The sequence below is a fragment of the Cherax quadricarinatus genome, chromosome 5 (genome assembly GCF_038502225.1).
Source record: "Cherax quadricarinatus isolate ZL_2023a chromosome 5, ASM3850222v1, whole genome shotgun sequence".
NCBI classification, from domain to species: domain Eukaryota; kingdom Metazoa; phylum Arthropoda; class Malacostraca; order Decapoda; family Parastacidae; genus Cherax; species Cherax quadricarinatus.
This window is the reverse complement of record NC_091296.1, coordinates 6,181,009-6,206,680: the sequence shown is the minus strand read 5'-3', so window position 1 is coordinate 6,206,680 and position 25,672 is coordinate 6,181,009. Positions and strand designations below refer to the sequence as shown.

At 36.6% G+C, this 25,672-nt stretch overlaps 1 protein-coding gene across 1 annotated transcript; it reads left to right on the top strand.

Moving 5' to 3' along the window:
* The first annotated feature begins 3,697 nt into the window (after positions 1–3,697).
* LOC128684700 (uncharacterized) lies at positions 3,698–21,546 on the top strand. Its single transcript, XM_070104698.1, has 3 exons — positions 3,698–3,829; positions 13,772–14,023; positions 21,069–21,546. The coding sequence occupies exons 2-3, from the start codon at positions 13,891–13,893 to the stop codon at positions 21,254–21,256; spliced, it is 321 nt and encodes a 106-aa protein (XP_069960799.1). The 5' UTR covers positions 3,698–3,829; positions 13,772–13,890; the 3' UTR covers positions 21,257–21,546.
* Positions 21,547–25,672: the final 4,126 nt, after the last annotated feature.

Sequence of the window (25,672 nt, the reverse complement as noted above, 5' to 3'; positions counted from 1 at the left end):
TGGAAAATAACATTGTGTAATTATCACATAAACTGGTGCATATTGATGTGTTCAACTGCATTATTACTAACTAGGTATTCAGTGACACCAGTGGAAATAAATCACCTCGCCTAACTTTTTGGCTATTCTAGGTAATTTACATTGTGTACGGTAATTGTACTTGTGTGTACGTGTGCCTAAATAAACTTAGACACTAAAATAAATGTGTTTGCATTTTTAAAGTTCCAGTTCTAGTTATAATAGTCCTATAATAACAAGTTTATTCTTTTCTCTGAGGACGAGGGTCCCCAGCACAGTTCTAGAGGTGGTACCTCCCTATATATATATCTATATATATATATATATATATATATATATATATATATATATATATATATATATATATATATATATATGCAAAACAACCACTGGGAGAGTAGTGAAATTCCAAGCGCTTTCGGGACTACTCACATTGTCAAGGAACTATATGATAGTTCCTTGACAATGTGAGTAGTCACGAAAGCGCTTGGAATTTCATTACTCTTTCACAGTGGTTGTTTTGCATATTTTAAAATCATCTGTTTACTGTGATCTTGATCTTATTGTATATATATATATATATATATATATATATATATATATATATATATATATATATATATATATATATATATATATATATATATATATATATAAATTAATCTTACTCTTGTGAATCGTAAAATTCAAGGGGAACATTGGCAAACTCTTTATAATTTATAGGCTTTCTTGGCTACAGTGCAGCTTTATCCTAATCACTAGTTGAGTCATGATTATGCAGGTGTCGTCACTACTGGAGTGTGCAGCAGTGTGTTCCCAGGTGTCAGGTGTAGGCTACAACATGGAGCTTCCTGCTGGTGTACCACAGAACTGTCTCGTCCTGGCCACACACACCAACATCACCGCTAATGGCAACTATACCTTCTATTGTGGGGGTAATTATACACATTATATAAGATTCTAAGATTTATTTCCATAATTTTTAAAGGGGTTGACCGATAAGCCAGTGGAAGGCCTCGGTCAGATCACCAGAAGCTCCAGCTGAGGGTCATAATATACAATTCAACTTTATTTCTTTTCTTCAGCATACAAAATATAATTTACTTTTAATAAAATATTGTTAAACACAAAATACTAATATGCGATGCACTTCGGGCAGACTAAGACCAGCGTCAGGACACACTTGTCCTGTTTATCGACAAGCCTTACCTAATATAAATTGTACACCTGTGTATTGTAAATTGTCTCTGTGTATATACAATTATACATTTAATGTCTGATTTAGGGATGTATATGACTGTTAGTGAGCAGCATACATACATCCTTAATGACCATTATGTAGCCGATAAGTTTTAAGTCTCATTAACCAACCAACTGCATCCAGTAACGTGGCAAGTCTTCCAGAGTAATCATTCTGATAGTAAACTGTAATACCATTCATCCACTGACCAACCCATCTCCTGGGTCTTATACTGACCACCCCACCTCATGTGTCTTCCACTGACCACCCCACCTCCTGGGTCTTATACTGACCACCCCACCTCATGTGTCTTCCACTGACCACCCCACCTCCTGGGTTTTATACTACCACCCCACCTAGGTCTTCCACTGATCACTACACCTCCTGGGTCTTATACTGACAACCCCACCTCCTGGGTCTTATACTGACCACCCCACCTCCTGGGTTTTATACTACCACCCCACCTAGGTCTTCCACTGATCACTACACCTCCTGGGTCTTATACTGACAACCCCACCTCCTGGGTTTTATACTACCACCCCACCTAGGTCTTCCACTGATCACTACACCTCCTGGGTCTTATACTGACAACCCCACCTCCTGGGTCTTATACTGACCACCCCACCTCCTGGGTTTTATACTACCACCCCACCTAGGTCTTCCACTGATCACTACACCTCCTGGGTCTTATACTGACAACCCCACCTCCTGGGTCTTATACTGACCACCCCACCTCCTGGGTTTTATACTGACCACCCCACCTCCTGTGTCTTCCACTGACCACCCCACCTCCTGGGTTTTATACTGACCACCCCACCTCATGTGTCTTCCACTGACCACCCCACCTCCTGGGTCTTATACTGACCACCCCACCTCATGTGTCTTCCACTGACCACCCCACCTCCTGGGTTTTATACTACCACCCCACCTAGGTCTTCCACTGATCACTACACCTCCTGGGTCTTATACTGACCACCCCACCTCCTGGGTCATATACTGACCACCCCACTTGGGTCTTCCACTGATCACTACACCTCCTGGGTCTTATACTGACAACCCCACCTCCTGGGTCTTATACTGACCACCCCACCTCCTGGGTTTTATACTGACCACCCCACCTCCTGTGTCTTCCACTGACCACCCCACCTCCAGGGTCTTATACTGACCACCCCACCTCCTGGGTCTTATACTGACCACCTCCTGGGTCTTTCACTGATCACCCCACCTCCTGGGTCTTCCTCTGACCACCCCACCTCTCTACCTCCCTAAACTTCCACTGATCACTACCCTTGTTACACAGACTGTAAGACTCTGGGTGAATCTTGCAGCCTTACTTCGGACTGCACAACACTGGTACCTGTGGCTGTGTGCACAGGCGGTGTGTGCTCCTGCCCAGCAGGCTACAGTGCTTCAGGAATGAGTTGTGTTATAGGTATGTATGTATATAATGTGTGGTAACTTATTCCAAGAAACGTTTTATAGTGTAAGCATAAGGATCCCTTAATATAACCGCTTGCATAAATACTTGTATGTAATATTTGACATTTTGGACAGATTTATGTAGTTACAGAGTAGATAATAAACTTAGGAGATAATAACATCGTTATAAGACCTAGGATAGTTAGAAATAGATCAAAATATAAAAGTATAGATAGCCAGTGATTCAAAATTCGAACTAAAAGTCAGAATTTGCTGGCTAGTTCAGTTGATACTCAGTCACGACCCTGAGTGGACACGACGAGTGTACAGCCAGAAAACTTGCATTAATACACTTAGGGAAACATGATAACCTTGAGCAGTTTCCCAAAGTATAGTTTACTCGTCCCTATCAGGCCCTCTCGCAGTAAGGCGAAATCTACAATTCCTAGCAGTTAGTCGGCCGACGTTTTCGGGGAACGAAGTAGGTAGCTAATGTGTGGGTGAGTGTTACTGGACACTCGGAGATTGAAGTTCATCTCCTTATGTGGTGTACAGAGGGTCAGAGATTATCGAACTCAATACCACCAAGTGAGTTAATTCTACGTTTTGTACATTCTCACGTTAGCAGCAGTATTTGGAAGTTATTACAAGAGCCATTTGTAAGCCTGGGAGAATCAACTCGGGGCGTCTGCGTCAGGAGCACTTAGTTAACTTTTCAGCTTACAAAGGGGCAGCACGCATAGAAATTTCCGAAATTTTTATTATCATGACATTCCAAGGGTTTCTAGCCCGTGATAGTTATTCGGCAAGTTTACTATATAATCAAAAGAATTCATTAATAACAGTTCATACAATATCCAAAATTTTAAGTCGCAGCAAATACTGACAAAAGAGAAAATCTTCCCGTTCTTAAGGAATGAAAATTGGTAACTGGATTCTGAGCCAGGCACTCAGGTTGTTTAACCTCCCGTCACCATGTTGCAAAATGTTTGTGTTGATCATATTCTCTGCTCTCAGATCCTGTGCCTTTGGGTCATTCCTGCTTTGTGGATGCCCAGTGTCAAGCAGTGGTACAAAACACTACGTGTCAGACAGTGTGTGTCTGCGCTACTCACTTCGTTATCAACGCTACAGCAAACGGTTGCAACTTCGGTAAGAACAGTTTATTCCCTCTGGTGCCTTTTTCTTACTTTAAGGTATTGACTAATATCACTTGTAAGTGGTCTTAATGCAGCCACATTGAATAAGGTGACAGGTATCTTCCGAAACGTTTCGCTCACACAGTAGGCTGAATGGACTGAATTTTTTTTTTTTTTTTATATTTTATTTAAAACCAACAATAGACAATAGACTAAAGGAAAAACCCTAAAGATGACAATATATGAACAAATAACTGAAAAAACGTTACATTAGATATTGAAACATTAACGAATAACATTACAATATAACAAATATGACCACTATTACCTACATATAAAATCAGATACCGAAGCTTAAAATTGTCCTATACTAGCTACATGTGGATAAGGTAACTTTCGCAAAAACATGCAAACCTATATTAACTTCCTCAAATTAATCATCCTTGCTCTTAATTTACACTAGAATAATAAAATACAAGTATAATAAAGAGCAGTTTGAATCAAAGAACATTTCACAATTATCATAAATTTACCCTAACCTAAGCCTAATATTTCATCTGTATTATAAATGTCTAATCAACACGAAAATTTTACCACATTCCCCTAACCATATTTGTTGGTGTACATGATACAACCTTGTATTACCATCAAGAGAAAAAAAAAAAGAACAAAAAAGGAAAACCCACTCTTCACCTTTAAAATCAGACTTCAATTTACCATACATGTACATACATATAAATAAGTATATAAAGTATGTTGTCTAAGTGAACACAATCACTTACAACGTCAGTTATAATATTCCGTCAACTCAACCATGAATAACTTCATCCAATTCTTACAACTTCAAGGGTTCGTAAAACTCTTAAACTACATACTTCTATTGGCACCAAATCAATTGTGCTTACAAAAATACAATTGTAAATTAAACTGGAACATAAAAAGCCATTTTGACATTTACACATTGTATCAAAATCATAAATGCGCATAGAAAATATGTATTGTATATCATTGAAAATGTTCATGAGAAAAACCATTAAAGATATATACAAGTAAACATACATACAATACATACAGATACATACATATACATATATATATACATATACATATATATATACACATACATACACATACACATACATACACAAATACACACATACAACACATGCATATATATACACACATACATAGTTATAAGTCGATAATTCCAAATATAACTGTATTGTACTTGAAACACTCAGAACAAATAATGTTAAAATTGCACCCGGGACATACCTCATATAACATTCATCAAACTCATCACGCTACCGACCATTCTAGGAAACCAGCCCATTTCATCCCCCTTACCTGCCTTTCAACTCCCGTAAATCCCGTAAAGTGAAATTCCTATAACCCTCACTTAAATCCCTCTCCCATCTCCCCCCATACACCTCCTTATTTCTACACTTTGTCCTATAAAAAGTTGCTGTTAATGCATTAATTCTTTCACACACGTTCGCTCCTCTCATAGCCCAAGACATATAAATATAATCCGTAATTATATACCCTACCGCATTCTCTACCATCTGATTCACCCCACCTATGTCTAAGCTTAAAACCCTCAACACCTGCAAACCCCCCCCTCCCACTAACCTTATTACCTTACCCAACCAAACCCTTATTAGTTCAATACATTCGCAAAAATACACTATATGGAAAACAGTCTCCCATCCACCACAAGCCTTGCATATCCCATCCTCCCGTATTCTCTTATGGAATAAAACCATTCCAGACGGTAAGATCCCATGTAAAAATCTATACATTACTTCTCGTACTTTAGGTTTTAAACGTAATTTGTTCAAACGCCCCCAGATATTACGCCAATCATACATCGGATAAACACCTTCTACCACTGCTACCACTGCCTTACCTTCCACCCCATCAAGGTTTCCCAATTTAATATGTGAAGGATCGCTCATGTTTATGATGACCCGTAACATTGCCTCACCTATTATGAACTCCCTACCCACCCACCACCGTTGCATATCCTGACGTATCTTATGAAGTCCGCCTTCCCTCGCCCCCCCCTCCCGCTTATAACTACGTTTCAAATACACACTCATAATCCTCTTTTCAACAGCTATAAGACCCAGCCCTCCACGGCCAACCGGGAGTGTGACAACCGCTCTACCTAACCATTCGCTTCCAGTACCCCAAATGAATCTAAAAACGCGCTTTTGTAACCTTTGTATCTCACTACGAAGTATCGGATATATTGCTGCTACATGCCAAAGTTTACTATATAATAGGACATTCGTTGTAATTACTCTTTGATGCAAAGTTAAGTGTGCAGCTCGTAAACCACTGAGGCGCTTCAGTACACCATCTACAATACGCACTGAATTTATTTGTTGTGCTAACTTGATATCACTTACATAAACGATCCCACATATCAGTAATTGGTCCACCTTTTTCCACCTTTCAACTACTTCACATTCCTCACTTAACCTATCTCCAAGATCCATATACTTCGTTTTCTCCCTATTAATTGACATGCCAGAAGCCTTTTCAAAAACATTTACTAACTTTTCCACCCGAGGCAAATCCCTGTTACCACTTACTAAAATCGTTGTGTCATCAACATATCCAACAATGCCAGCCCCCCCACCCCTTTCGTCACCAACCCCATTTGCTGCCAATAAGGCCCTAATTCCTCTATAAAAGGGATCCTGTAAACACGCAAAAAAAATTTGTGAAAGGGGACAACCTTGACGTAGACCCCTGCTCATCTGAATTTGTTCTCCTAACCTTCCATTTACCTGCACCCGCAAGGATGCATCTTGATACATTAATTTGGCCCATGATATAATTTCCTCTCCAAACCCCTGCCATCTCATAATCTTCCATAACGCTTCCCTTTCTACACTATCATATGCCGCCTCCCAATCTATAGCCAACACCCCCCCCACTCCCAATTTTACTCTTTCTTCAATAAAACTTCTAATCAAACCATGCCCGTCATACATAGACCTTCCCGGCACCCCATATTGTCCCTTATCGATCACTTTACCCAGGACCTTTTTTATTCTGTTAGCTAAAATTCTTGCAAAAATCTTATAATCACCACACAATAACGAAATAGCACGATAGTCTAACTGTTAATGGCTCACCTTTAGGCACTAAAACGACCACAGCCATCCGCTGCTGTGCCCCTAAAACCCGATCCCGCTTAATGATATTGAATAATCTTACCAAAAATTCTTTTAAAACGCTCCAATTTTGGAGATAAAAGTCACTGGGCAACCCATCAATTCCTGGTGCCTTTCCTAATTGCGCCCCGGATAAAGCTACCCATGTCTCGCACTCCGTTATCGGCCCTTCCAAAACGAATCGATCATGCTCTGTCAACTCACACTGCACAAACCTTCCAATTGACTGTAATGCTATTTCACTTATTCCCACACTTTGCGTTTTCAACTTAACCCAAGCATCAATATACCCACTCATACCCTCAGTCGTCGTCAACACCTGGTCCACTTTATACCCTTGCATACCTACCTGAACATTCAACCCCATTAACTCCATTGCCTTGCGACGTGTGTGTTGACTCCGCAACACACACGCCGACGGCCGATCTCCCCACAAAACCTCCTCAATCCCGCCCTTAAGCCTTTCCCCATCAAACCTCTCATTTTGTAAATTCCGGATATTTTCCTTCAAACTTTCAATTTCAATAACAGGATAATTAGCATTAATTTGTGCATAACAGTCGCGCAACTGCCCCTCTAAATATTTTTGAAAACCGTATTGTAACTGATTATATCTCTTCCCTCGATTAATATAATATTCCTTAATACGTTTTTTTGCTATTGTTTCCCACCAATTAACCATGGCACCATCCCCTGGTGCTTCTACCACTAAACGATCCCACATATGTCCAAAAGACAAAAGACTATCCTCTTCCTTTAATAACTTTACATTCAATTTCCAAAATGATGGACCCCTCCGAGGCACACCCTCAATATCCACATCTATTACCACTCCTCTATGATCCGAAAAAACCACATCTATCACATCCACCCTCCGCACAGTAACCGCACTAGGCACGTACATTCGGTCCAACCTCGCCGCATAACCTCGTTTAATGAAGGTATGCTCTACCATCCCTCCCCCCCCACACACATCCTTTAACCCCACCCCGGTCAATATATCCCCCAATATACCCAAACAACACCCCGCACCTCTGGGCTCCACATCTTTATGACGTATCACGCAATTCCAATCTCCGCCTATTATTGCAACATTCGGTAAACCACGTAAAAAATAGACCAGCACGTCCCGAACAAATTTAGTTTTAATACTCACGTCACCCTCAGCCGGACCATATACACATACTAAACTAATGGGAACCCTACCCCAAGTTCCATCCACCCTAATTACCCTCCCCTCCCCCCCTTCACTACGCCTTACTATAAACGGGCTAGTTTCCTTTACCAAAATGGCAGCCCCACCTTTCAAACGTGTCGCATGTTCCATGTACACATTATAACCACTCATATCCAACTCATAACCAGGCCTAAAATTATGTTCCTGTAAGAATACCACATCCACGCCAAGTCGCACCAAATACTCATTAAACCACTTAAGCTTCCTCTCAGCTCTCAACCCGTTAATATTTATAGTAAAACACTTGAATTCAACAAATGGGTTTTCCTTTTGTCCCCGGCATTGACTTTACCCCAGTTCGTTTTGCAACACCTCTGTCCCTCCCCCCTTTGTTGGGAATCACCTTTGCATTCCCTTGATCCTTGGTTTCACCATTCCCTCTCTTCTGTACCTCCACCCAAGACTTTTTCCCAGGGCGTTGGGCAGGAGTTAGCACATCATCAGAATCCGATGATGCTGCAGTCCTCTTTCGTGTCCCTCCCTCCACCTGCATTTTGACATCTGAAGCACCTTCCTGATGCACCTCCACCTCTACTGCATGCACCTTCAATCCTGTAGACTCTCTCGTCGACAAACCGTCATCTTCTGCCATACCATCATTCACAGCCTTCCCCAGAACTGAGCCTGGATCTTCCACCTGATCTAGGACCGATTCCTCTAACAAGTCATCCAACGCCTTTACCAAAGACGCCGCCACTTCTTCACCCATATTAGGTAGTCTCTCCTCAAAAACCTTATGTATGTCCAAAGACTGAGATTCTCCTTGTAGCGTTACAACTGGCGATTCAAGCTCCTTTTCTTTGTCTACCTCCTCACTCCATGACAACCGTTGTTGGGGCGGTGTAGCAAGAGACTGTTCTCGCTCATCGCCAACCTCGTCCACTGGCTGCTGTTGCTGCTGTTGCTGTTGCTGCTGTTGCTGTTGCTGCTGTTGCCGTTGCTGTTGTGCCGGGTACCCACTTCGTTTCTCACACTGCGCCGCGATGTGGTCATATGACCCACATAGCCGACACGTACGTTGTTGCCCCGCATACGTTACATAGACTTGAGTCCTTAATTCTTTCAACACAATATATGAAGGAATAGGGTGCCGAAGAGTCATTTTAACTGTATACGCGCCTTCCAGCGCACCTGCATACGGTCCAGTTGCCCATCTCCCTGCTGTGGCTACGTGAACCGTCCCATAAGTACGCAGTTCACTGGTAATATCAAAATCAGTCGCCTCAAAAGGCACATTCCTGATTTTCACCCAGGTGTAGTGTCGAGATACATCATGAAGTCTCACCGACACAGCTGTATTAACCTGTATGATGGTCTCCTGATACTTGTCGACCACTGCCTCGTAGACTTGTGCAGACGTCATCTTAACGAAGATTCTTGTCATTCCATTTAATGCGACACCACATATCTCCTCATTTGCTATACCATAGGTATCGCGAATGATCGCTGGTAATAATAAATCCATGTTGGATCCTGTGACAGCACCACGGATCATCTCAATGCAGACAGTGTTGATTCTTCTTCTGCTATTCAGCGCCATGTTGGAGAAAATAAAGTTTCCACCAACCAACGCTAGGGGCAGCTCAATCAGGTAAACTGCGCAAAACAAACTCAAACAGGAGCGTCTGCGCAGCTCGTCCACACGGCTCGGAGGCGATGAGGACAATGGTATTGACTAATATCACTTGTAAGTGGTCTTAATGCAGCCACATTGAATAAGGTGACAGGTATCTTCCGAAACGTTTCGCTCACACAGTAGGCTGAATGGACTGAATTTAGAAGACTATAGAGGACAGTCATATGATCAACAACAATGGCTGATATTCAGAATCTAATTTGATCAGAATACGTTGGATATTTTTGTCCGGCTCTAACAACCTCTCGCTCAGTTTGGTTGGTGTTCGTGATGATCGTATATGTCCAAGCAGTAACTTTGGTACTATAGAACGCTTGTTTGGCTTTTCTTCATGTTCATCTCACCCATGGAGAGTTCTTAAAGACTATTAATATTACACTGAAGTGTTATTCTGGTACTAGATTTGTTTATTTATTTATTTTATGTCTTTGCAAACAGTACATTGAGATTTTATATTTACAATAGTGGGTTGCAATACAAAGAGAGCCTCTATTATGCCTAGGCATTATGGGCCAACTTAACATTATTGGCTTACAGACTACTTAACACTAAGGAGTATATCATAGTTGTACAGTAGGATAGTAATTATTTCATAGTTGAACAGTAGATTATTAATTATAAGTGAATTAAAATTTGTATAAGACAAAGATATATTTATATTCGAAAATGCTTTTTGTGAAAACAATGATTCAATTATATTCCTGTCAACAATGGATAAAAGGTTCAAAGTGATTGTTGAAGTTATGATGTGGGAGTACATAGGTGAGTAAGTGTGTACTGAGTATTTAGCATTTAGTCTAGGGTGATTAAGTGGCTTTTGAGAAGAGTTAAATTGATTTTCAGACTGAGTTACTTTAATATCTTTTGGTAATTAATTCCATATTTTGGGGCCCTTTATGTGCATAGAGTTTTTACACAGTGCGATATGGACACGAGGTATATCAAAAAGAGCTCTGTGTCTTGTGTTGTGGTCATGTGTCCTGTTTAGGTTGGTGAGGAGAAGTTTGAGTGGAGGGTTTATATTTGCATGTATTGTTCTGTGTATGTAGTAGGCACATGAATAAGTATGGATGTTCTTAATGGTGAGCAGATTCAGACTTTTGAAAATTGGTGGAGTATGCTGGCGGGAGTGGGAATTCTTACTGCTACCTTTTGCTGGGTTATTAGGGGTTTTAGGTGATTGGATGTTGTTGATCCCCATGCACAAATTCCATATGTAAGATAAGGGTATATGAGTGAATGGTACAGTGCCAGGAGAGCTGATTGTGGAATGTAGTACTTTATCTTTGATAGTATGCCTACAGTCTTGGAGATTTTCTTGGTGATTTGTTGTATGTGTGTCCGGAACTTAAAGCTACTGTCAAGGTGGATACCTAGGAATTTTCCCTCTGTGAGTCTTGTGACTGATGATCCATTTACCGTTATGTTAATTGGATCATTTCCAGCTTTGTTTCCAAACTGAATGAAATAGGTTTTATCAGTGTTCAGGGTAAGTTTGTTAGTCATCATCCAGGCAGATATTTTCTGTAATTCAGCATTGACTGTGTTTGCTAGTATGACTGTGTTTGGGTGGGAAAAGACATGTAGTGTCATCTGCAAATAATATTGGTTTGAGTAGCTGTGATGCATTCGGTAGATCATTGATGTAGATGAGAAAAAGGAGTGGTCCAAGGACGCTTCCTTGTGGGACTCCTACTGTGATTGGTTGGGTGGAAGAGTTTGCATTATTTGCATACACATATTGAGTTTTGTTACTAACGTATGATTTTAGGTAGTTGAGGGAGTGGCCTCTGAGACAGTTACCATGCATACTACTTCAGTTCAGCTTGCAAAGGTGATTGTTGCTCAAAATGCAACGCTTGATGCACTTGAGGATGCACCTCTAATTCTTAAAGGAATTAACAAGCTTGGCTTTATGACTACTCCACTATACGACCCTTGTGGGTTTAGCGCGTAGTTTTGACTGTAGTAATAATAATGACTGATGCTCTTCTGATCAAAAAGTTATCTTTCCTGTTGATCGTGTTCCATCAAGCACTAAATCAAGTTGAAACTTTAATTGGTCAAATAGATAACTGGAAAAATGACGTGTGCCACAGCATTTGCTGCTGACACAACAATTGTGCACCTGTCGGTTTTTAAAACCATTCATCACATCTGTCAGACACTGCAACATCATGGAATCTTGGTACAAAGAGTTCAACGCTTGCCCAAGCTTTGGACGACGACCTACTTACACTAGTGGCAGGTCCCACTGTGATCCCGCCTCCTCCTGCTTCAACTCATCTGACTGCAGTATATAAGCCACCTCTCTGGGCCTATGCTGCACTTCCTACAAGAGTGATGGACTGAACACATCGATTCCAGGTTGAGGGACTGATTACCTCAAACTCCTCTCCTTACCCATTTCTACTTTGTATTGGACTGATGAAGCCACTGTGTGGCGAAACGTTTCTTCAATAAAGATTCCCATGTGTTGCATAAGTGTCTCAGTTCTTCAACTTGTCAGTTTTTAAAACCATTCATCACAGTTGTGCAGTGAACGATGTGTGGCAGTGAATCGACGAATTAGGAAAAATAAGCTGTCTATGCCCGGTGAAAACAGTAATAATAACTTTGTACAAACATGCATCATACTGAAATAAAGGAGTATAACTGAGTGTACGTGCCAAAAGCTCCTTTATACGCCTACGAGGCGGGACTGGCCACTCAGGAAGAGAGGTCAGTACTGTTCTTTAAGTTAAATTCATGGTAAAAATCGGTATTGGAATTTCTGGTTATTTTTCACAGTTGCTCGGATTCGAGAGCTATTTGAACTTGCTTTGTAATGCTGATTTTTTTTTTTTTTTTTTTTTGTAAATCATTCTAATCTCAAAAAAAAAAAAAAGCTTAATGAACTCTTAGATAAATGCAACAATGTATCAAGGTAGCATTCAGAAGATTTGTAAGTTTATTTAGGCACAGGTACACACAACTACAATCATCATATATTGTGTAACTTAACTAGGATAACCCAAAAAAGTTAGTGACTTATTTCCATTGGAGTCCAATGGAAATATTTCACTTTTCTCCAGATAAGTTGCGCAAGCACATTTCATCAGTGGGACTGGAGACGTTAAAGACTTCGTCCACAACTCTGCAGATTCTAATAACGTTTCTTTTTTGTGTAGCATCATGGACTCACATCTACTGTCTATAATGACATAAATAAAATGATCACTAGAAGATCATGTAAATAAAACTGAGAAATCCATATATTATATTTGTAAACTATAAAATAGCGTTCAAATGTGTATTTGGAGCATTGTTAAAAACTGTTGACAACATACGTCAGGCAAACTGAATATTATGGACAAAACGTGGATACGGTAAGAAAAGTTCCATAGAAGAGTTACAAGATTGTTGACACTGATGAATAATGTTAACCTTTCATGACAACGTTAATGATGACCAGAGACGACGTGCTAACCAGTAAAGTTTATTAATAAAACACGACCCCTCAAGGAAGGTTCCTTGATGTTGGTGAGGGGCTCTTGATTTAGGGAATTGGATCTGTGCTCCAGTTCCCCGAATTAAGCCTGAATACCTTCCACATCCCCCCAGGCGCTGTATAATCCTCCGGGTTTAGCGCTTCCCCTTGATTATAATAATAATAATAATAAAACACGAAAGAATAAATTCTTCCTTGTCCTTACAACACAAGACGACGTAGTAGTTGTAATTGAGAAATAGTGGAGGTGACGAGATGCAAGGGAAAAAAATCATAAATAGTGGTTGACCAGTGGAATTAAAGGGGGAAGTGGTTAGACCTACAACCTACTCGTTGTAGGTCTAACTTTCCTAGAGCTACAAATAGGTAATCTCTCTTTACCTAAGACTAATCTTTCTTTGCAGATTACGCATCTTACGGGTTCACTTCATACAATGGTCGTCTAGTCTTCCACTTACCGGGTGTTTTGCTCCCTTATTCATGGGACTTTGCATACCTCTTCTGTTCCGGGATCTTCGCCAAGATGTTCACACCTCGTGATGCCTCAGAATGGAACTGGATGCAACAGAAAGCAAGTGGCGTCCTTGACAGCTATGTATTCTTCCCCATCAATGACAAGAGCCAGGAGGGCGTCCCCGTCTGGAATAATGGCACAGGTGAGACCAGTGTGATAATTGAGTTTTCTTATGGAGGTAGGTACTCTCTATTCTGTAGTGTGTATATATAATTACTTGCTTGTAATTGCCAATTGAGTCTTACTGTAACTAACTGTGCTAGGCTTTAAATACGACATTACAAGGACCCCAGTGGAAATATGTCACTTCGTCTGACTTTTTAGGGGGTTAGCCTAGGTCATTGACACAAGTACAGTTAACATAGTTTTGCATATGTGTTCCTGTACCTAAATAAACTTGTCTACTTTTAGCTACAGCAACAAAGCTATGCTCGTGGTGTTTCAACTTCAATCTGTTTATCATTTGTTTTTAAATTTCTAAAAATTGTAGGACTACATCCTTCTGTAATACATTTTGTTGGTCAATCATTCTATTTGTAAAGAAAAATTTCCGTTAGTACGTTGCCTTACTTTGTTTATGGTGTACTTGTATGATATGGCTGGAGTATAACTGCCTTGAAGGGGGCCGTTAGTGTACAGCAATATTCCAGTCTTGAGAGAACAAGCGTTTTGAAGAGAATCATCATGGGCTTGGCGCCCCTATTTTTGAAGGTTCTCATTATCCATCCTATCATTTTCCTAGCAGATGCGATTGATACATTATTGTGGTCTTTGAAGGTTAGATCCTCTGACATTATAACTCCCAGGTCCTTAACATTACTTTTTCGCTCTATTGTATGGTTAGAATTTGTTGTACACCTTGATACAGTTTTAATTTCCTCAAGGTTTCCATATCTGGGTAGTTGAAATTTTTCTTCGTTGAACTTTATAGTGTTCTGAGTAGTCCATTTGAAGATTTGGTTGATGTCCGCTTGGAATCTTGCGGTGTCTTTGACGGAGGTCACTGTCATCCGCTAAGGAAGACACGGAGCTATGGCTTACATCTATATATCAGATATGAGGATGAGGAATAGGACGGGAGCCAGTACTGTGCCTTGTGGAACAGAGCTTTTCACCGTATCTGCCTCAAACTTCACTCTGTTTACTATTACTCTTTGTGTTCTATTTGTCAGGAAGTTATAGATCAATCTACCAACTTACTTTGCTGTTATTCCTTTATCACGTATTTCTGGGGTATTACACCGTGGTCAAACTTGTCGAAGGTTCTGCAAAGTCTGCAATTTATCTAACCTTTACAGCAACCAGGACCTTGTCATAGTGGTCCAGTAGCTGGGACAGACAGAAGCAACCTGCTCTATACCCGTGTTGCCCTGGGTTGTGTAATTCATGGGTATCTAGGTGGTTGACAATCTTGTTTATTAGAACCCTATCAAAGAGTTTTATAATATGAGATGTTAATGCTATTGGTCTGTAGTTCTTTGCAATTGCTTTACTGCCACCTTTGTAGAGTGGGGCTATGTCTGTTGCTTTTAGTGAGTGTTGGATAACCTCTGTGTCCGTGTTTCCTCTCCATAGAATGCTGAAGGCACGTGATAGAGGATTCTTGCAGTTCTTGATGAACACGAAGTTCCATGAGTCTGGGAACAGGGCAGAATGCATGGGCATGTCATTTATTGCCTTTTCAAAATCTTGTGGTGTGGCTGGTGTAATGCTTTTTATAATAATAATAATAATAATAATAATAATAATAATAATAATAATAATAATAATCTTTATTTCTACATGTACAAGGTATACAGACCATAGCTGACATCAATGACATACTACTATATAGAAAGCCACTTGTTATGTAGAGCATTTCTCGCAAATTAGGTCAATTTTCTCCCCAGGATGCGACCCACACCAGGCTAACACCCAAGTACCCATTTTACTGGTAGGTGAACATGGACAACAAGTATCTTAAGGAAACATGTCCTAATGTTTCCACCCTTACTGGGGATCGAACCGTGGACCTCAGTGTGTGAGCTGAGTGTGCTCTCTGTACGATACTTGTCTTTCTCCTTCCAGGCTGCCTTCAGTTTTGAGTATCATATATATATATATATATATATATATATATATATATATATATATATATATATATATATATATATATATATATATATATATATGTCGTGCCGAATATGTAAAACTGGCCAATTAGCAAGAACTCATTTAAAATTAAGTCCTTTCTAAAATTTTCTCTTTTACGTTTAAAGATATATTTTTTCAATAATGTTGATGTGAAAATTTATAATTTTGCACCAAAAGGAACTTAGAAAACTTACCTAACCTTATTATAAAAAAAAAATTATTTTAGCCTAACCCAACTAAATATATTTTAGATTCGTTTACAATAATTTAATACTAAACAAACACAGTGAAATATATTTTTTTTAGTTAGGTTCAGAATGATTTTGGCGAAATTATTGCATACACAAATTTTCACATGTCCTATATGGCAAGATGAGCGTTGCTATTTAAGCCAAGATCGCAAGTTCTGCCTATTCGGCACGACATATACATATATATATATATATATATATATATATATATATATATATATATATATATATATATATATATATATATAATATATATATATATATATATATATCAAATCTTTCATCACCTAATCATTTGTTATCCTCATAACCTTACTCTTTCCTGTTTTCACTTTTAATTTTCTTCTTTTGCATGAATTTGGTAGGGTGTGCAAAAGAAGAAAATTAAAAGTGAATACAGGAAAGAGTAAGGTTATGAGGATAACAAAAAAATTAGGTGATGAAAGATTGGATATCAGATTGGAGGGAGAGAGTATGGAGGAGGTGAACGTATTCAGATATTTGGGAGTGGACGTGTCAGCGGATGGGTCTATGAAAGATGAGGTGAATCATAGAACTGATGAGGGGAAAAGGGTGAGTGGTGCACTTAGGAGTCTGTGGAGACAAAGAACTTTGTCCTTGGAGGCAAAGAGGGGAATGTATGAGAGTATAGTTTTACCAACGCTCTTATATGGGTGTGAAGCATGGGTGATGAATGTTGCAGCGAGGAGAAGGCTGGAGGCAGTGGAGATGTCATGTCTGAGGGCAATGTGTGGTGTGAATATAATGCAGAGAATTCGTAGTTTGGAAGTTAGGAGGAGGTGCAGGATTACCAAAACTGTTGTCCAGAGGGCTGAGGAAGGGTTGTTGAGGTGGTTCGGACATGTAGAGAGAATGGAGCGAAACAGAATGACTTCAAGAATGTATCAGTCTGTAGTGGAAGGAAGGCGGGGTAGGGGTTGGGGTAGGAAAGGTTGGAGGGAGGGGGTAAAGGAGGTTTTGTGTGCGAGGGGCTTGGACTTCCAGCAGACATGCGTGAGCGTGTTTGATAGGAGTGAATGGAGACAAATGGTTTTTAATACTTGACGTGCTGTTGGAGTGTGAGCAAAGTAACATTTATGAAGGGGTTCAGGGAAACCGGCAGGCCGGACTTGAGTCCTGGAGATGGGAAGTACAGTGCCTGCACTCTGAAGGAGTTAATGTTGCAGTTTAAAAACTGTAGTGTAAAGCACCCTTCCGGCAAGACAGTGATGGAGTGAATGATGGTGAAAGTTTTTCTTTTTCAGGCCACCCTGCCTTGGTGGGAATCGGGCGATGTGTTAATAAAAAAAAATAATAAAATAATATATATATATATATATATATATATATATATATATATATATATATATATATATATATATATATATATATATATATATATATATATATATATATATATATATATATATATATATATATATATATATATATATATATATATATATATAATGTCGTGCCGAATAGGCAGAACTTGCGATCTTGGCTTAAATAGCAACGCTCATCTTGCCATATAGGACAAGCGAAAATTTGTGTATGCAATAATTTCCCAAAAATTATTCTGAACCTAACTAAAAAAATATATTTCACTGTGTTTGTTTAGTATTAAATTATTGTAAACAAATCTAAAATATATTTAGTTGGGTTAGGCTAAAATAAATTGCTCTTGTTTTAATAAGGTTAGGTAAGTTTTCTAAGATTCTTTTGGTGCAAAATTATAAATTTTTACATTAACATTAATGAAAAAAATATATCTTTAAACGTATAGGAGAAAATTTTAGAAAGGACTTAATTTTAAATGAGTTCTTGTTAATTGACCAGTTTTACATATTTGGCACGACATATATATGTATATATATATATATATATATATATATGTATATATATATATATATATATATATATATATATATATATATATATATATATATATATATATATATATATATATATATATATATATATATATATATATATATATATATATATATATATATATATATATATGCAATAAGATCACAGTAAACAGGTGATTTCAGAATATGCAAAACAACCACTCTGAAAGAATAGAGAAATTCCAAGCGCTTTCGTGACTACTCACATTATCAAGGAACTATGAAAGTAAAGCATCCAAGGAAGCTATATAAGGGGTCTGGCCAACACCTCACTATCAGATCCCACAACGGTTAAACACCTGACGCGCGCCGACCCAACTGGACAGGTCCTTCGCACAACTCACCCACAAACTATTCTACCCAAGAAAATTTAAAAATTATTATTAAGACACAAAATATCATCAAGGTTACTTAACACAATCCTCCCTAATAGAGCTAAATGGTTCAGATATGTTGGTGATATTTTGTGTCTTATGCCCAAAAATGTAGATATACACCATTTCCTAGGAAAATTAAATAGCTTAGCCCATTCTATAAACTTTACTGTTGAGTTTGAAGAAAATAACTCATTGCTTTTTCTAGATGTTTTAATTATTAAGGGTAATAATGAATTCAAATTTAAAATTTACAGAAAACCTACAAATAACTGTTCCTATGTCCACTATTATTCCTCGCATCAAGATAGAGTCAAACTGTCTGTTTTCTCATCAATGTTTCTGAGAGCTTTACGAATTTGTAGTCCTGAGTTCATAGATGAGGAAATATCCAAAATTTATGAAATAGGTAATGATTTAAAATACCCAAGAAATGTAATTGATAAATCTTTTAAAGTTGCTAGAAATACTTTTTACAATCCAAAAAGGGACAATCAACTAAAAATATGTTGGTTCTCCCTTACCATGAAAACTTAGTTGATATGCCTTCTCTTCTTAAGACTTTTAATATTAAAGTTGTATTCAAAAATCTTGATACAGTAAAAAAACTTTTGATAAAGAATTCCCCCCAAAATGCTGATGGATGTGTCTATAAGATTCCTTGTAAAATTTGCGATAAAGTTTATTACGGTCAAACTGGTAAAAATCTCGAACTAAGATTAAAACAACATAAATATAGCATTAGAACTGGACAAGATTCCAATGCTCTATTTATTCATGTAAGAGATTTTAACCATCCAATTGATTTTCAAAAAGTTGAGAAAGTAGTATCAAGCAAGTCCATGGTTGACAGGAATATAATTGAATCTTGTTTCATAAAAAGCAGTTTTGACAATAATATGAATATTTCCTTTGGTTTATACAAATTAGATCCATTTATAATTAATAGAATTTGGGAAGAATTTAATAATACACTGGACAAATAATATTTTTTTAATTTTCTTGGGTAGAATAGTTTGTGGGTGAGTTGTGCAAAGGACCTGTCCAGTTGGGTCGGCGCGCGTCAGGTGTTTAACCGTTGTGGGATCTGATAGTGAGGTGCTGGCCAGACCCCTTATATAGCTTCCTTGGATGCTTTACTTTCATAGTTCCTTGATAATGTGAGTAGTCACGAAAGCGCTTGGAATTTCTCTATTCTTTCAGAGTGGTTGTTTTGCATATATATATATATATATATATATATATATATATATATATATATATATATATATATATATATATATATATATATATATATATATATATATATACATATACACATATATATACATATATATATATATATATATATATTATTTTTTATTATCACACTGGCCGATTCCCACCAAGGAAGGGTGGCCCGAAAAAGAAAAACTCTCACCATCATTCACTCCATCACTGTCTTGCCAGAAGGGTGCTTTACACTACAGTTTTTAAACTGCAACATTAACACCACTCCTTCATATATTTATATATATATATATATATATATATATATATATATATATATATATATATATATATATATATATATATATATATATATATATATATATATATGTATATATATATATATATATATATATATATATATATATATATATATATATATATATATATATATATATATATATATATATATATATATATATCAACAAGCACTTATCTCTTGTCGAAGGAGACTGGACTATCCAGTGTGGCTGGGTGGTTTTAAAGCACTGCGTACCTTGTTCCAAGGTTCATAGGTTCGAGTCTCCTTCGACCAGAGATTAGCGCATTCGTGACTTCTCACATTATCAAGGAACTATAGTTCCTTGATAATGATTCATATCAAGGAAAGCGCTTGAAATTTCACTATTCTTTCACATTGGTTGTTTTGCATATTCTGATATCACCTGTTTACTGTGATCTTATTGCGCGCTCACACACACACACACACACACACACAGGAGAGATAGGGGGGACATGATAACGACATACAAAATACTGAGAGGAAATGACGAGGTGGACAAAGACAGGATGTTCCAGAGATGGGACACAGCAACAAGGTTACACAGTTGGAAGTTGAAGACACAGATGAATCACAGGGATGTTAGGAAGTATTTCTTCAGCCACAGATTAGTCAGGAAGTGGAATAGTTTGGGAAGCGATGTAGTGGACGCAGGATCCATACATAGCTTTAAGCAGAGGTATGATAAAGCTCACGGTTCAGTGAGAGTGACCTAGTAGCGACCAGTGAAGAGGCGGAGCCAGAAGCTAGGACTCGACCTCTGCAACCTCAACTAGACGAGTACAACTAGGTGAGTACACACACACACACACACACACACACACACACACACACACACACACACACACACACACACACACACACACACACACACACACACACACACACGCTAATAATAATGTTATTACTAGTACCATGAATAATAATCACAATAATAATTTTATTAACACTAATATTTGCACTGCAGTTGTGGGAAACAACGCCATCCTGAACTGGGGCTCCGGTTCACCCAGTGCCACCATGAACATACTAAGCAGATGTGTATCCATGAAGACTGCGGTCTACATACCTCTCGTCATCAACACACCTGCATATATCTTCTTCACTGTGTGTGCCTTGCCAACCCCAAGTAATTCAATAATATGTGAGGCATAACTTCGTACTGACACCTGTCTGTAGTTACTATCATGAGTGAGTACTGCCTTGGTTAATGTGCATTACTATGTATTGGTACCTAGTATTACACTATGTACTGACACCTGTCTGTAGTTACTACCTTGAGTGAGTACTGCCTTGGTTAATGTGCATTACTATGTATTGGTACCTAGTATTACACTATGTACTGACACCTGTCTGTAGTTACTATCATGAGTGAGTACTGCCTTGGTTAATGTGCATTACTATGTATTGGTAACTAGTATTACACTATGTATCATAATCTTGTATTAGTAACAAGTATTACGCTATGTATCATAATCTTGTAATAGTAACTAGCATTACACTATGTATCATTACTATGTATTAGTAACTAGTATATTACATTATGTATCATTATCTTGTATTAGACTATATATTATTACCTAGTATTACACTATATCATTAACTAGTGTTACACTGTACAACTAGTATTACACTATGTATCAACTAGTATTACACCATATATCAGTACTAATATTATGCTATGTATCAACTAGTATTACACTATGTATCAACTAGTATTACACTATGTATCAACTAGTATTACACTATGTATCAGTACTAATATTATGCTATGTATCAACTAGTATTACACTATGTATCAACTAGTATTACACTATGTATCAACTAGTATTACACTATGTATCAGTACTAATATTATGCTATGTATCAACTAGTATTACACTATGTATCAACTAGTATTACACTATGTATCAACTAGTATTACACTATGTATCAGTACTAATATTATGCTATGTATCAACTAGTATTACACTATGTATCAACTAGTATTACATTATGTATCAACTAGTATTACACTATGTATCAGTACTAATATTATGCTATGTATCAACTAGTATTACACTATGTATCAACTAGTATTACACTATGTATCAACTAGTATTACACTATGTATCAGTACTAATATTATGCTATGTATCAACTAGTATTATACCGTGTATCAACTAGTATTACACTATGTATCAACTAGTATTACACTATGTATCAGTACTAATATTATGCTATGTATCAACTAGTATTACACTATGTATCAACTAGTATTACACTATGTATCAACTAGTATTACACTATGTATCAACTAGTATTACACTATGTATCAGTACTAATATTATGCTATGTATCAACTAGTATTACACTATGTATCAACTAGTATTACACTATGTATCAGTACTAATATTATGCTATGTATCAACTAGTATTACACTATGTATCAACTAGTATTACACTATGTATCAACTAGTATTACACTATGTATCAACTAATATTACACTATGTATCAACTAATATTACACTATGTATCAAATAATATTACACTATGAATCAACTAATATTACACTAAGTATCAACTAGTATTACACTATGTATCAGTACTAATATTATGCTATGTATCAACTAGTATTACACTATGTATCAACTAGTATTACACTATGTATCAGTACTAATATTATGCTATGTATCAACTAGTATTACACTATGTATCAACTAGTATCACACCATGTATCAACTAGTATTACACTATGAAGCAACTAGTATTACATTATGTATCAACTAGTATTACACCATGTATCAACTAGTATTACACTATGTAGCAATTAGTATTACACTATGTAGCAACTAGTATTACACTATGTATCAACTAGTATTACACTATGTAGCAACTAGTATTACTCTATGTATCAACTAGTATTACACCATGTATCAACTAGTATTACACTATGTAGCAACTAGTATTACACTATGTAGCAACTAGTATTACACTATGTAGCAACTAGTATTACACTATGTATCAGTACTAATATTATGCTATGTATCAACTAGTATTACACTATGTATCAACTAGTATTACACTATGTATCAGTACTAATATTATGCTATGTATCAACTAGTATTACACTATGTATCAACTAGTATTACACTATGTATCAGTACTAATATGCTATGTATCAACTAGTATTACACTATATATCAACTAGTATTACACTATGTATCAACTAGTATTACACTATGTAGCAACTAGTATTACACTATGTATCAACTAGTATTACACTATGTATCAACTAGTATCACACCATGTATCAACTAGTATTACACTATGTATCAACTAGTATTACACTATGTATCAGTACTAATATTATGCTATGTATCAACTAGTATTACACTATGTATCAACTAGTATCACACCATGTATCAACTAGTATTACACTATGTAGCAACTAGTATTACACTATGTATCAACTAGTATTACACTATGTATCAACTAGTATCACACCATGTATCAACTTGTATTACACTATGTATCAACTAGTATTACACTATGTATCAACTAGTATTACACTATGTATCAGTACTAATATTATGCTATGTATCAACTAGTATTACACTATGTATCAACTAGTATCACACCATGTATCAACTAGTATTACACTATGTATCAACTAGTATTACACTATGTATCAACTAGTATTACACTATGTATCAACTAGTATTACACTATGTATCAGTACTAATATTATGCTATGTATCAACTAGTATTACACTATGTATCAACTAGTATTACACAATGTATCAGTACTAATATTATGCTATGTATCAACTAGTATCACACCATGTATCAACTAGTATTACACTATGTATCAACTAGTATTACACCATGTATCAACTAGTATTACACTATGTATCAACTAGTATTACACTATGTATCAGTACTAATATTATGCTATGTATCAACTAGTATTACACTATGTATCAACTAGTATTACACTATGTATCAACTAGTATTACACTATGTATCAACTAGTATTACACTATGTATCAACTAGTATTACACTATGTATAAACTAGTATTACACTATGTATCAGTACTAATATTATGCTATGTATCAACTAGTATTACACTATGTATCAACTAGTATTACACTATGTATCAGTACTAATATTATGCTATGTATCAACTAGTATTACACTATGTATCAACTAGTATTACACCATGTATCAACTAGTATTACACTATGTATCAACTAGTATTACACTATGTATCAGTACTAATATTATGCTATGTATCAACTAGTATTACACTATGTATCAACTAGTATTACACTATGTATCAACTAGTATTACACTAATAGTACTATGCTATGTATCAACTAGTATTACACTATGTATCAACTAGTATTACACTATGTATCAACTAGTATTACACTATGTATCAGTACTAATATTATGCTATGTATCAACTAGTATTACACTATGTATATTATGCTATGTATCAACTAGTATTACACCGTGTATCAACTAGTATTACACTATGTATCAACTAGTATTACACTATGTATCAGTACTAATATTATGCTATGTATCAACTAGTATTACACTATGTATCAACTAGTATTACACTATGTATCAACTAGTATTACACTATGTATCAACTAGTATTACACTATGTATCAGTACTAATATTATGCTATGTATCAACTAGTATTACACTATGTATCAACTAGTATTACACTATGTATCAGTACTAATATTATGCTATGTATCAACTAGTATTACACTATGTATCAACTAGTATTACACTATGTATCAACTAGTATTACACTATGTATCAACTAATATTACACTATGTATCAACTAATATTACACTATGTATCAACTAATATTACACTATGAATCAACTAATATTACACTATGTATCAACTAGTATTACACTATGTATCAGTACTAATATTATGCTATGTATCAACTAGTATTACACTATGTATCAACTAGTATTACACTATGTATCAGTACTAATATTATGCTATGTATCAACTAGTATTACACTATGTATCAACTAGTATCACACCATGTATCAACTAGTATTACACTATGAAGCAACTAGTATTACACTATGTATCAACTAGTATTACACCATGTATCAACTAGTATTACACTATGTAGCAATTAGTATTACACTATGTAGCAACTAGTATTACACTATGTATCAACTAGTATTACACTATGTAGCAACTAGTATTACTCTATGTATCAACTAGTATTACACCATGTATCAACTAGTATTACACTATGTAGCAACTAGTATTACACTATGTAGCAACTAGTATTACACTATGTAGCAACTAGTATTACACTATGTATCAGTACTAATATTATGCTATGTATCAACTAGTATTACACTATGTATCAACTAGTATTACACTATGTATCAGTACTAATATTATGCTATGTATCAACTAGTATTACACTATGTATCAACTAGTATTACACTATGTATCATTACTAATATTATGCTATGTATCAACTAGTATTACACTATGTATCAACTAGTATTACACTATGTATCAACTAGTATTACAC

What these genes read in the sequence shown, in the direction of transcription:
- LOC128684700 (XM_070104698.1), top strand. Translation starts at nt 13,891, where the DNA reads ATGTTCACACCTCGTGATGCCTCAGAATGGAACTGGATGCAACAGAAA. An exon ending in CGTCTGGAATAATGGCACAG is followed by an intron (nt 14,024 to 21,068) that starts GTGAGACCAGTG and finishes TTTGCACTGCAG; the next exon opens with TTGTGGGAAACAACGCCATC.